The sequence below is a fragment of the Lepisosteus oculatus genome, chromosome 25 (assembly GCF_040954835.1).
Source record: "Lepisosteus oculatus isolate fLepOcu1 chromosome 25, fLepOcu1.hap2, whole genome shotgun sequence".
Classification (NCBI taxonomy): Eukaryota; Metazoa; Chordata; class Actinopteri; order Semionotiformes; family Lepisosteidae; genus Lepisosteus; species Lepisosteus oculatus.
The window spans coordinates 7,377,316-7,391,030 of record NC_090720.1 but is presented as its reverse complement, the minus strand read 5'-3'; the positions used below and the strand labels follow the sequence as shown (position 1 = coordinate 7,391,030).

Below are 13,715 nucleotides of genomic sequence, written 5' to 3'. Positions count from 1 at the left end.
CTGAACAGACCTTTTCTCAGAAAACATGCTACATTATGGACCTGGAGAGAGCTCCCTGGGTAGACATCTGGAAACCCAATCATGGTGATTCTGTAAGGCAAACTCTAACTAAATGACACAGTACTTCATGACACTTTGCAAAAATGGAACTTTTGGCCAGACATGTACAGATATCTAGAGCAAGACTCTGATCCCTTTCGCTTAAGTCTATGAATATATTGATTTGTTACTTAAGAAAGCAAAGCAACATTTATAAAATGACATGAGTGAGAAAATTGAATGTATACTACATTCAAACTACATTTAGTAAAGGAAAAGTTCAAACTGATAATTGAACTTACAGTGAGCAATTACTGATAAAAGAAGAGCCTGTGATAATGTGATATGCCTATGATAGCCTGTAATAATGATTGTGTTGGAGTCAACACGGTAAAACTATTCAAAGTGACCAAACAGGATTATTTCAAAATTGTCAAACAACTTTAATTCAACATGGCAAAAAGAACTTCCTGGTTAGAAGAAAGGGGCAATTTGTCTAATTTTACGCTGTTACAATGTTTTATACGCGATGCGTTACAAGTATCATAGAAGTAGTCTTCTATTCATAGACGCAGTCTTTATTAGAACGGTGTTTTGAAGGTTGTTCTGACTTGTCATATTTGAAACCTGAAGTGACTCACTTATTTGGGATTTGCACAGTAATATCCTCAGCTCTAAAACGTCACGTTTTAAACCTGCCAAAGAAATCGGCCGTGAGTATCCAATTACAAAGTTGCGATATACAGTGCTTTTAAGATTAGATGTGTGTTAATGTGCTTTGTATCTGAGAAGTTCGCATCAATCAGATTATACCTTGAGATCGAGCATAAATAAAGCACCAGTGTTAAACTACAGTCCATTCCTTGCCAGAGAGAGATTTTTGTTTCATCTGCAGTTCAGTTTCCGTCCGCTAGATATCATGTAAGACGCAGCTAAAGGCTAATATTATTGTCAACGCAGGAAAAATAAAGCATTGAAAAAAGAACATTTTCCATTTGGTATTGTAACTATTGTTTTATATTCCATAATTCTAATTGTTATCCTTAGAATGTTAAAACTGATATAGGTTCGTTTAAAAATGTATGAGATTGTACAGAAAAAATAATTGTAAAGTATTCCATTCACTATACAGCACATTGTGTGCAGAAATTGTTAAAAGTGAAGAAATAGCTTGTACAAAAGCATATCGATACTGTACGTAAATATTAGGTTTGATATAAAATACACATACACGTGGAGCGGTATTTTAATGTGATCTTTATTTTCTTGTTCTTGTCCATATTTTTTTCCTTTTGCATGTTTGTGTTCTGCGTGCGTTTTTACTTTAATACGAAATAAATATTCAAGCAATAAATAACGTCTGACAGTATACTTCAAAGCAGATTGCTGGGTGATCAACAGTGAATCATCACATTTTTTGCCAGTTACAGAAGAGTTATGGTGAAACACTCGGTGACATATTTCCTGGTGCCATTTCCTGGAATTGTATTATAAGGATGTCTCTTCAGGAGTAATTTCTTCTGGAATAGATAGTGATTGTACACAATAACACGGCCCAATGTATGCCTATACCACGATTAAAAAAGCGTGGAGCGATGGGAAACGCAGTCGAGTTTTTTTTTTTTTCAATTTAAATATCCGTTGTGTTAAGAGCCAGGTGTAAAATTTGCATTTTTCACCCCAGTGTGCAAACCGGTTTGTAATTTAAACCGCACAAGGTTCTGTACACAGTTCCGCCTAAAATTCTTTAAAATAAAAATAACTTACACATGTATGGCTTTCGTACATTAAACCTAATTCCACCTTTCATTTTTTATAATAATGATTTTAAGGTGTCACGCTTTTGCTTGAAATCCTTCTGAATACAGGTCATTGTGCCCAAAAAGTCTGCAATAAGAGAATTATTTCTGATATAGCTACTCCAGCACGTAAACATATGTTAACCTGTTTAAAAACACATCTCAAAATAAATACAGCCCAGTAATTTTGTTTAAATAATAATACAACAATGTATTGTATACTTCTAATTTCAGTCCTGGTCCTGCTAGTTTTCATTTTGTCCCATCTTCATTAGATAACTGCCTTACTTGAGATATTGCTTCAATTGAATGTTTGCATTTTGGTGCAACAGTTAGAGTTCCAACATGTTTAAGAGCTGGGAACAGTTTAAATTAATCTTATTATTAAGTCAGTGAAGGGTTTTTATTGTGGAATTGAGGGCTTGGCAGGAAAAAAAAACAGGTGTGCCTGAGGTGGTCAACTGTATTGCAGGCAGTACACAAAACAGTGAGGTAAGTTACTATGGTTTTGTGGAAGAAGAGGGGGTATTCTGTGTGTGGATAGTTTGAACTGTGTAGCACGCATTGAACCAAAAAAAATTCAATTACTCAAGTATCCAAGTGTTAACTGTTTCCAATCCTCCTACTGGCTACTAAACTTGCTTCTAACCAAGTCAAATCCATTTTCTCCAGATCAAAGGATGCAGGGAACTCACACCTTCCAGAAAATGCTGAGGTGTGCTAACAACTCAAAAACTTTTGTTAAGATTGAGAATGCAATAGAAAAAGCATTAGAAATAGATTAATTAAAATAGCAGTGGTGAAAAGATGAATGTAATAGACATGTTAGTTAAGCATTTCTTAAAAGAACAGTTCAGTTCCAAGAAAAAGCTACAGTACTGTATGTGTGTAAAACCATCTAGAGTAAACTATATGGAAGTGATAAGGGAAGCTTTGTAATTAGCTGGTACACAACTGGAAGGTACAGTAAAAAACACCATAACATTTAATTTTCAAACACGCAATGACTGGAGGAATGGTGAAGGGCTTGTTTCTCTGCATAATAATCCTAACAACACTGCAGGATTTTTCTGAAAGTGCCTAATCCTGGAAAAAAAGCAGTGATCTTTTCAATTGCCAGTGCTCTGTCCTTTATGCTGTTGAACTGCTGTAGGATCAATTTGACAGAGCAAAGAAAAAGATCGTGTAAGTGTCCAGGAGATTATAACTGACAGGAAGCCAAAAAGCAGGGGCACTCTGCTGAAGGGATGTAGCTGTGATTGATAAAAGCCATTTCCCCAAAAGTGATAACAGTTTTTGTTTATTTTGAGAAAGGACTATATGTTGTTGTTTTTTTATATAAATACAGTATATGAAACTATTTACCTATCATGGGACCAAACATGGATAAGAAGGAATAATAAATAACACTCTTTGCTACCGCTGTTCAATTAACAGTACAATGGATAAGTGTGTCTCGTAACCAAATAATAATAAAAAACATTTTTTACACTACTAAAACTTAAAAAAATAAACTGTTATTGTTATTATTTTAGCCTGTTGCTTTACATACATAATGTAGCCTTAAGCATCTGGGCACAGATGTATCTTATAATTATGTATACACGCATTGTGAGCAGGTTTCCTTCCAATAGCAATGTACTCAATTAAAACCTGTAATTATGTGTGTAGTAATGAATGTGATCATGAAATGTATTCATCTTCATAATGATAATAAAATTAACATATCTGCAGTTGGGCAGGGTGAAAGATCATTTAAATTTCTCATACCAAAATGTCATTTTTCCTGGCAGTGTGTGCAAAGTCTCGGATATGAAGAATGAGCTAAGCTTTACAATATTTCAAGTGCATAAAGCTGTGGTTTGGAAAAGTGAAGTTGTCTTCTATAACAAAGGAACTGCAGAGAAAGATCCTGTAGACAAGAACTTAAAACAAAGCAAAAGCTGTCATTACTGTAGCCACAGAATTAAGACCTTTCTGTCTTTGATAACAACAACTACTACAGTACAACATCACACTGTATTTTAAATCTCATTAAGCGCCTGATCCTATTTAATATCATGCTGATTTATTTTCTTTGTTGGAAATAGTAGCATTATGGTAATCTGTGATTTAATCTTATAAGCCTATTTGGACTACAATCAAAGAAGATTTTGTTCTTAAATCACTTCACTGCTTTGGACTAAATTGGGCATAAAATGGTGACATTTATATTTTAAATCTGAACATCAGGCGTCCCAAAGAGATACTGTTGGCTCCAAATGTACTCTTGATCTTCTTCAAATCTTAAATCTTGATGCAATCTGAAGGAGCTGGTTCTGCTTCAAGAAATAAAAAAATCAGAAAAATCGTTTTTTAAGCTATTGAACACATACAGGAAGTGACCTCTCTAAGGTATTAAAGCCAGAGAAGGATGAAACAATACTGCCTGCTGGGATATTAATTATTTCAAATCTGTTGTTTACAACAACATTTAATTAATTTGAACAGTTTTAGTTTAGCATTATCCAGACATAACATATTTTCACTTATTTGTGCAACTAATATTGAGTGTGGGCTTCCATTTCTTTGACTAAAACCTATTTTAAATGACATTGTGTCAAGGGTATGAATGCATCTGGTGCTAACCATTAATTGGTCCAAACAATTCAATTCACACAAAAGCTGCATCATGGAATACTTATTAAAAAGAAGTTCGCCATTATTTTAATAGTGTAAACATCTGATATGTATCCATTTCCGTACTGTCACGATGGCTAATTATATCACGAATACTGTTAAAAGCTTTGAAATAGTTTTCACTGTAAACACTATTTACCAGGTATCATCTTTCCTTGAAATCTACAAAGAGTTCGAGTGGCTGATATTTAACCTCTTGTAAAGCTCGCAGCTCGCTGATCTTCGACTCCCTCACCAACCCTAACAAAAATATACAAAGTGTCTCACCTTGTGGCCTTGCAACCAAGGGATTAAGCGAAACGAAGGCCCCTCTACAAGTATTTTGAACCAATGGTACTCGCCATTGTATTTTAAAAATATCTTAATTGTTGTTTAATTGCAAGCTTCTAAACTACGGGGCTCACCAGTGATTGCCTTGGAATTAAAGCTCATTCACCCTCGAACACCAGTTTATTCGTATCGTGCTAAATTCCACGAACTTTTAAAAATACGGTTGTCAACTACATTGTGCATTAAGAATTTTGGAGCCAGCCAACAATATCGTTGTACATCTGTTCAGGCAACTCAAGCCTTAACGTACGTTCTCCTACAGTATGTCCAGAGTGAATTTAGTCTTGTCTAGATCTAAGCTAATCTAGATGAGACATTTGCATCTAAAAACGTCCGTTTTTTTTTTTAAAAAAAGCATTTTTAATAACCACTAGACGAAAAATTGTATTTTTACAGTACACATGACCCATTATGCTTTCAAAAACAGTAACACTATATCAAATCGACCCGTAAAATTGTGTGTTCGTAATTATAGGCCTGAATGATTTGATGTGAAATATTTTGATCTGATTTATACAATGACAAAACCAGAAATGAAATGTTCCGAGTCCCCTGCAGCTGATAAAGAATGCTGGTCAGCATGTTAATTAATCCTCTTTGCAAAGACGCCTCTGCTAATTACTGTGAGCAACGGTAATTAGATTCTTTAATTCAACCGTGAAATAGAGTAATGAAGACCAATCAGCTCATATTTTAGACTCATTAATGCAGACCTTAAAAATGTGATTTTTGCCATCATACAAATGCATGATTTATTATTCAAACCCATTCTCCGTTTTCCGTATCCCTAATAATATAAATACGTTTTTTTAATGCACAGCATAGGCATCAGAGATAGTTTAGCTTTTAGTATATCATTTTCCTTTATTACCGCACCATCTGTGTCATAGGTTTCAGTTTCAACAGGAAATCGATAAACCCCGAACGCGCGCACGATTTCGTGTAGAAAATATGCAAAAATGTGTCAAGCCTATTTTCTCCTCCTTGTATTGAGCTTGACGTTCAGCCGAACAAACTTCGTGGAGCGATCTTTTCCACCCAGAAATTCAGGAGAGAGCTTGACAGTCCTAGCACAAGTTTGCTCAATTGCTCTTTTGACATTTAAACAGTTAATGTCAAAAGCAAAGGCCCTCCCAGCTCTCCTAACTAGCCTGTAGTACTCGAGGACTTTTCTTGGACCGGCCTCTTCCGGCAGGTTATTGATTCGGCCATGTGTCCATTAAGAACTGCGAGCTCCGAGACAAAATTGCGAAGGTGCTCGGTGGAGTTCAGCCTGGCTTTTAAGTGAGAAGCACGCCGCGGGTGTAAACAGTTTGCTGTGCTTTGGGAACCGAAACTGTCAGGGAAGGGGCAAAAAAAACCCAATATTGAATAATGGTAAGCTACGTTTTGCCTTTTTTGTTACCAGACTATAGTGTGTTGTGAATAATGTTAATAAGTCCCGCACAAAAAGCTTTATTTTTCCCCAGGTGATCCTTTGTAGATAAAAAAAATACTAGGGTAACCTCATAAAAGTTTATTTTTTGGTTTAATAACGGCGTTAATAACTCGTCAGTTTTCAGCCAACAAGCAATAAAAGGCGAGTAATGGTATTAATAATTGAGTACATGATTACCTGAGCATGCTTTTTCGAAAATGAAAGCTGCTTGTGTGTAGTTTTTGCGAGAAAACTACAGGCAGGAACAAGCTAAATGAAGAGAGGCAGTTGTTGCATCTGGCGCTTCAGTGATAGTATTGCCCAATGCAACACAGCCTTTAACAAAGGCACGCTTTTTAAATTGTTGCCAGTGAAAGGGTGTTTGTATACAGTAGCTCTGTTCCAGTCAGGTCATTACGAGATGGGATACCTGGCTCGTTCAGATTAAATCTATGCAAAATTCCAAGAACCTTGTTAATAACTGATAAATATCACAGTTCTGCATTCGCATTACCGTAACTACCATTTTCAATGACATCGTACTTGGATTTCCGAGTACGGTACGGAAATCGATTTTGTCAACTTCGGCGATGTCATGTTTGTGATTCTCAGTGTGCTTTTACTCGCAGCAGGTATTCAGCAAAGAAGTTCTCAGTGACAACTGGCCACATTAATTCTTAACTCATCCCAAAAAAAACCCCAACAACTTGTATGATTTTTAGCCTGTAACAAATTAGTATCTTCTTTTATGATTTACTACAATCTCATTCTGGTTTAGTTTTAATATGAGGGGTGGGTGCTTGTCAACAATATAAAGTCAGTGGTGTTGGAGTGGTTTTGGCTATGCACGAAAGTAGAGAGCACATCTCTTTATGTCAAAATGGCATATTTGTGCACTGAGCTGTGTGACTGCAGATTTAAATATCAATTTGGTTCTTAGTGACATAATTAACCTAATTATGGACCAGTGATTTGACCAATTTGTCAACTTCACAGCAATGCAGCTAAATACCCTAAAAAAGGTTGGCCTATTCTGGACCTGCATCAGGAAGATGTATAAAATGATGTTAACTAATTTAAAATTTCTCTCTTTATATATGACATTTTTTTGTAATGAAAAGATAAATTAGTGAAGAACCTTAATGTGCTGTGAATATATGAAAGGAATAAAAGTTTTTTAGGTCTTTTAAGCTAAGAGAATCCTGGGCACGAGTATTGTTTACTGCTTTATTGTAGCCGATATTAGTGATATACACAGTGAGTCTGTCTCCCAATAATGCTCCAGCCGCCTACAGTATATGTCAGTATTTTATAATATGTCTTTGTTGTAAATGTCTGTAATATGTCTGTAGATTTTATTTTACTTCTATTTTTTTGGTTTTGTTTAATGTAAATATCATTACTTTCATTTGCTTTGGCAACACTGATTGTACCCATCGGTCATGCTAATAAAGCACCTTGAATTGGACTGATTTGAATTACACAGTACAAAACGTTTTCTTAGGTTTAAAGGAAAAGACTGAGTTGTAAACATGTTTGTTGCGCTAATGTCCTCTGATAAAAAAATGTATATATTTAATTTGCAAGTTCAGGCTGGGTAATGCTTTCACAAAAGCATGTTTTTCGTCAGCCTTGTTACCTTTCTGTTTCTCTTCATCTTTCCCAAATGGTTGTAATCTCCTTAGCCTTGTCCTTTTTCTTTAGACTAAGCTGTACTGTTACTGGATTGTATGCCACTACATTATTGCGATGAACTAATTAGTAGTAAAAAACAATGCTTCATTGGACTTGACATGAAATGTCTACATCATTTCTGTGGGAGAATTGTATGGTGGATTAGGCTTATCCTAGTTCATGCAAATTTATGGCGCAGTCTGTTAACCAGTCTGCTGAAGTCTGGGATCTGTCTGTTCTGTTAGCATTGTGGTTATTCATTATTAAAGAGCACATGAGGGACAGTTTAGAATCAGTGGCATTGCAGCCTGTATGCTCTCCAGGGTGGGGGTGTGTGGCCCATAACGGCAGTAATTGTTTGCTTTGAGGGAGAGAGAGCTGCTGTTAGCCACCTGTGGTTGAAGGTGTTTCTGCAGCCCTGAACCAGCTAACGGCTTTGCTTCTGTTTATTATTGAAGAACTAACTTGTGCAATATTTCCCAATTTAGAATGAGCTTGGTTGCAACTAGCATTACTTGTATAATGTTATTTTGTCATGCTCCTGTTGTATATTATCATTAGGGGTTTCAGTGGTAGGAAGTGAAGCCATTACAGGTCATTTCCGTGATGATTACTCGGTGATCTTGGTTACTGTTCCTCGCCTCACCTGGGTTCTGCATGCAGTCCCTAAACCCGGGGCAGCCACAGAGACCTCATTCACTCCCTCAGTATTGCATTAGCAAAACCTTTTTTGGCCATAGTTTTGGTGCCGGAAGAGTGGGGGTTTACAATTCCCAGACAGCGCGTTTAAAAATTGTAACTGCCATCTTGTACAGCTGGAGAAATGCGTTTCTGAAAACGACAGTTCAGTGCATGTGGTAAATGAGCTGTTCTGCAAGGCTGTTCGCAACGAACCTTGCTCTTGGTTTGCAGGCAGGCTGCAATCTTTTTCTCTCTAATTTCTTCCATACACCAGGTATATTGCTAGCCCTGACCCAGCCTATTATTTTAATGTTGGAACTAAACGGGTTTGCTGTCTTTACGTGCTGACAAACATGATGCATGTGAAAAAGCACAAGACTCTTGATAGGATCAGGCCCGTGCAATATCTTTATATAGTTAGAGCTTCAGTGCTTAAAAGCCAAGAGTTATGAGGGGGTGATGGCATTGTGCTAGCAGGTACAGTACAGATCAGAAACCTGTTAGAGTTGTTGCATTCTGTTCTACATCATGTCTTTGCTTTATGGTGTGGGCAAGTTGTTTTTACAAAAGAATAAATGTAGAACTTTTTTTATGCTTGTTTCCACTCAGGATCTTTAAGTTCTTGGACTGCTTCCAGGTTGCGCTGCTTGGAAAAAATAGTTTTGTGTTCATGCAAAGCCAACATTATTATCTGCAGCATCTAGCCCTATGGTTGTGAAGTCAAGATATTCCCATCAAAAATACGTTTTGGGTCTTCAGCCTTCCTTTAAGTGGCAGTAATGCACACTTTGGTTTTTGTGTATACTGTATATTGGCAGTATGGGAAGTGATTGTTTTTCCTGAACTGTTCTCAGAATCGTTAAATTATAGATGGCCGTATGATTATTAAAAAATACATGATCCTTGCGAAACAAGCTCTGTCCTGTGTTTGGCTCTCTAGATTTTTGTGATTATCCCTTTGCTTCAGGCTGTTTCCCCGATGGGGTCTGGGATGAATTCAGAGCCTTACAGAGCATGCTGTAAACAAAACAGCTTCTAAAAACACACTCATTCCCTCATCCAAACGTAAGTAATGAGGACAGGGAACCTAAAGAAAAATAGACTAAGGGGGTGATGGCGTTTGGAGATTGTCTGTTGTTACCGCATTTCAGGAAAATAAATGACAAATTTGACCACGGACGTTTTAAGCAGATGTTGCCATATAACGTCATGTGGGTCAGACATTGTTATTTTATGAAACATGAAAAATAAAGTTAAATTGGGCTTATTGAGTCATTCTTCCTGTTTGGCAGGATAATAATAGAAAAGTGGGCATTTCGCAGAGATAATGTTAAAAAAGTTGACTTCACCTGTTGTCATGGACAGAAATGACAAATTTCTTCATAGAGGTTTAATGAAATCCAAAGAGTTATAGTATTATATTATGTATGTATTATGTAATACAGCACTGGACTTACCAAATGATTAAGGTGATTCATATGGAGAAAATTTAGGAACTGTCAGAATCATTACCAGCTTTATCCTCTGATTTGTCACCTTGTAGTTATCTGTTTTCAGTTCAGCACCAGGGCTTAAAAGTCAAAATGTTTTAAGTTCCTTAGATATGAAATAAAAACGCAGTGAGGCTAAGGTCAAGTTGTTGCAATAGATGTCACATAATTCCAGATCTGTAATGGGTAGTAGACTACTTACTATAAGAAAATGTCTATAACGTGGTGTAATGTTTTCTTTTTGTTCTTCTTTATAAAAATACAGATCTGTTCTCAGTGGTGTTATCGCTGGTGGAGTATGTTTGTGGAGCACTTTATGAATACCATTATTATTATGAATGTAATTATTACCAATATTAATAATTAATAGTAATTTTGATCTAAAAAAGCTTGCTCCTCCGAACAGGTATCAAATGCTTATCTATTTTTTTGTGCGTCTTCTTCACTTCTTTTCTATAAATTATTATTTTTTAACTCAGCCATTTTATGGAGTTCCGTTTAACTGCCATAAAACCTGGGAAGTGAGGAGGAGGAGGATATACAGTAGGAGGACGTGTTCTCCTTTCCTTGCTTGTGTGGTGGATTTTAACAAGAACCATCTTTCCCGGGCAGTGTGGTTCAGAAAAAGGTTAAGATGACGCTGGATTTGAGGTGGTTATTTTAGCAGCATCCTTATCTGGGTGGTTTCTTAAAAGGAAGTTGGGGGGGGGGGAGAAAGATGAGATTGAAACTACACTGATTTCCCAAGTCTAGTGCTAGTGAGAAGTGTGTAGACGGGCTGCAAGATACTTTGTGGTAATTAATGTAACTGTAAGCAACTGAAAATGTTTTCTTTGCTTGTTGAACATGCCATAATGCAGGAAAATAGCTAGGCTAAAGGAGACAACACATTATCTTACCCGAGCTACTCTTGTATCATAAGATGTTAATGAAAACAGTCTGAACTGATGCCGAACTTATGCCTAGTGGCTCATCAGCGCAGAGCTCATCACGGTTTCCATAGTGTCAAGCAGACTTGCGAGTACGCAGCTTACTCCTGGAGAGGACACTAGTCACCCATTTATACAGCATGGAGAACTGGGGCAATCAGAGCGGAGTAACTTGCTCGAGAGGACCATAGCAATGTGAACACAGAACCTCCACTTAAACAGTACAGGGCTCCAACTATGGCTGTGCTCTCGCTTCCACTGATACTAAGTGCCTGGAATAAATGACTTTGTTGGGTTCATTTAAGATTTTTTTTAGATCTTCGAGCAACACAGAGCTGCTTATTTATTAATATAGTGTCAGGTTGCCCCAAAGAGTTGCCCTACTGTACATAGGCCTGGAATCCTGCGGTTAAATTGGTTGCCAGTAACCAACACCAACCACAAAGCCAATAATTAAAGTTAGTGCAATCTGACCCAGAGTAACCCAGTATTGGTGTTATCATACTTTAATCATGTGAAACTGAGATAGAAAATCTAGTGCTCTCATTTTCCTAGCTAGATAGCCTTTAAAAACATTTCAGTTTGTGTCATAATAAGATAATAAGCTGAATCTACTGTTATGAGGATAACATTACTGTGTCAGAGTACATTGCTAGTGTTTATGGTGAGTGATCTGTGCCTTCATCACATATTGCATATCGTTGCGTGTTGCAGTGAGGGTGGGGATGCCTGGAGTCAAGGGAGTGCTTCTTTTGGACAAGTAAAGTGGGTGGATGTATTTTGGGCAGTCATTTAAAAACTTGGAAGTTACTAAATCAACATCAAGGCCCAAAGATAAGTAGGATAAAACCTCCACAATCTCTGGAAAGGTCCTGTGAGATGAATCCCTATTGGTCTCTCAAGCATTTATTGGAGGAAGTATGTAGGGTGAAGAGGGGTTTCTGGAATGTCATCTTCACGGTAGTTCTAAAAAACGTTAATGACTCTGTTTTAACTTCTGTAAGAAAACAAAGCTCTATCAGATTTTGTAGCACATGAGACACTGAGCTTTTACCTAATGAGTCACAGGCAGGAAAAGCTGTTAACACTCTGAGGACACAATACTGAATGAAAAACGAGACATAAATCAAATGCGTCTGTCTGACTCTGGAAGTCTGAAACCTACTAGTAAACTTGAGAAAAGCCTACGAAGCGGATTGTCTAAAGTGATATTTGTGGTCCTTATTTTCCAGGCTTAGCTTTCCTTTTTTTCCTTCATTCCTTTCCCTTTTTGCCTATCCTGTTTAAGTGGTCAACGAGCTCTTGAGTAGTGAGAGAAGGTTCACCAGTTAGGTGAACATCTTGCCCTGTTGCAGCTGTGATAAAGCACTTTCATTCTCGGCTTAAACACCCTTATAGCTGGGTGGTTTTATACTGAAGAATTTAAGCAACATTGCTGTTATACATGAGAGCCAACAGAAACGGAAAGAATAGGAACGAGAACTGTAATTAGAAATTCAGTGCTCTGAGATAGATTTTGAGAAGACCTCAAGATCTGGAAAATACTTGTTACAGTTTGTACCCTTTAAAACATTTAATAGTGTCTGCTTACATGAGATCTGATCAATTTGGAAAATAATGTTTCTCAATCTAATTTGTTTTCTTGTGATTGGGTCGTGCTTTCCACTTTTTATTCCCTGGTTTATAATACCTACCTGGAACATTCTGGTTCTATTTTCCTGATAATAACATCTAGGGCTATTGATCCCCAGCTCCCCAGTTTCCCTTTGTACACAGTATTTGGATGGCCATGTTCAAAAGGCTCATGTGGTCTGTGCTAATGAGAAACAATGAGTTGTGCTTTGTTCTAGATTCTATAACAGCTGGCAGTTGTGCCCTTTTGCTGTAGTGTTATTCCATATTAAATAAGTCATCTGTTTGATCTCACCATTTGGATTTTTAGATTTCCATGAAAGCTTGTCTATCAGAGAAACGGTTAGAATGTCATTTCTGGACACAAATGAGCTCTATTCACAGCTTGCAGGTCCCTGGACAGTGAAGGTCCTTGGACATGTTACAGAGGTATGTGATGAGACTCAAAGCTCCAGTCTGGAGGACTGTGTTTCCATCCTAAAACCTTTGCTACTCCAGAAAAATCTGCTGTTTCAATTAAATCGGTGACAAATTGAAAAAATGCAGGTCTGCCACTAGGAAATGGCTGCTTTTATAAGGATTCTATACAACAAGTAGCTTTCATGGGGAAAATGATATCTTGCATATGATATTTTTTTTCTCTGTTAGCGTGACTACTCAGTTCAACCTGACAAAATGTTGTCTGAAATGGTCAGATAACTTTATTCTAATTGCGTGAGAGGAAATAATCTGCATTGTTTTAATGTGGAAAAAGCTAAAAGGAAGACACTGTTCTGCTAGATAAGAGTACTTGTGGTTACAAAGTTAAAAGCTTGTAACTTCAAATAAAGGAGGAACTTGCATGAGGGAATATATCAGCATACCCAAATCTGTTCATTCTCATGCTCCCAGACCATATTTATCTAACCAGTCCTTAGTAATCGATCAGAAAAATCTAAAAACTACATATCTTTACTGCTGTACATTTCCCATATGGTATAGTGCATTTTATCTCTTACCTTTATTATCTATTGACAACATAGCATGTACAGAATGAATTTAGTTG

At 37.0% G+C, this 13,715-nt stretch overlaps 1 protein-coding gene across 1 annotated transcript in view; it reads left to right on the top strand.

Annotated features, from left to right (window-relative positions):
• The first annotated feature begins 5,951 nt into the window (after positions 1–5,951).
• The window catches only part of ece1 (endothelin converting enzyme 1), a 46,220-nt gene continuing 38,456 nt past the window's right edge, over positions 5,952–13,715 (top strand). Inside the window, exon 1 of the mRNA XM_015337254.2 lies at positions 5,952–6,224. Coding sequence (XP_015192740.1) covers positions 6,222–6,224 — 3 coding nt within the window. The 5' untranslated portion in view covers positions 5,952–6,221. The remainder of the gene's footprint in view (positions 6,225–13,715) is intronic.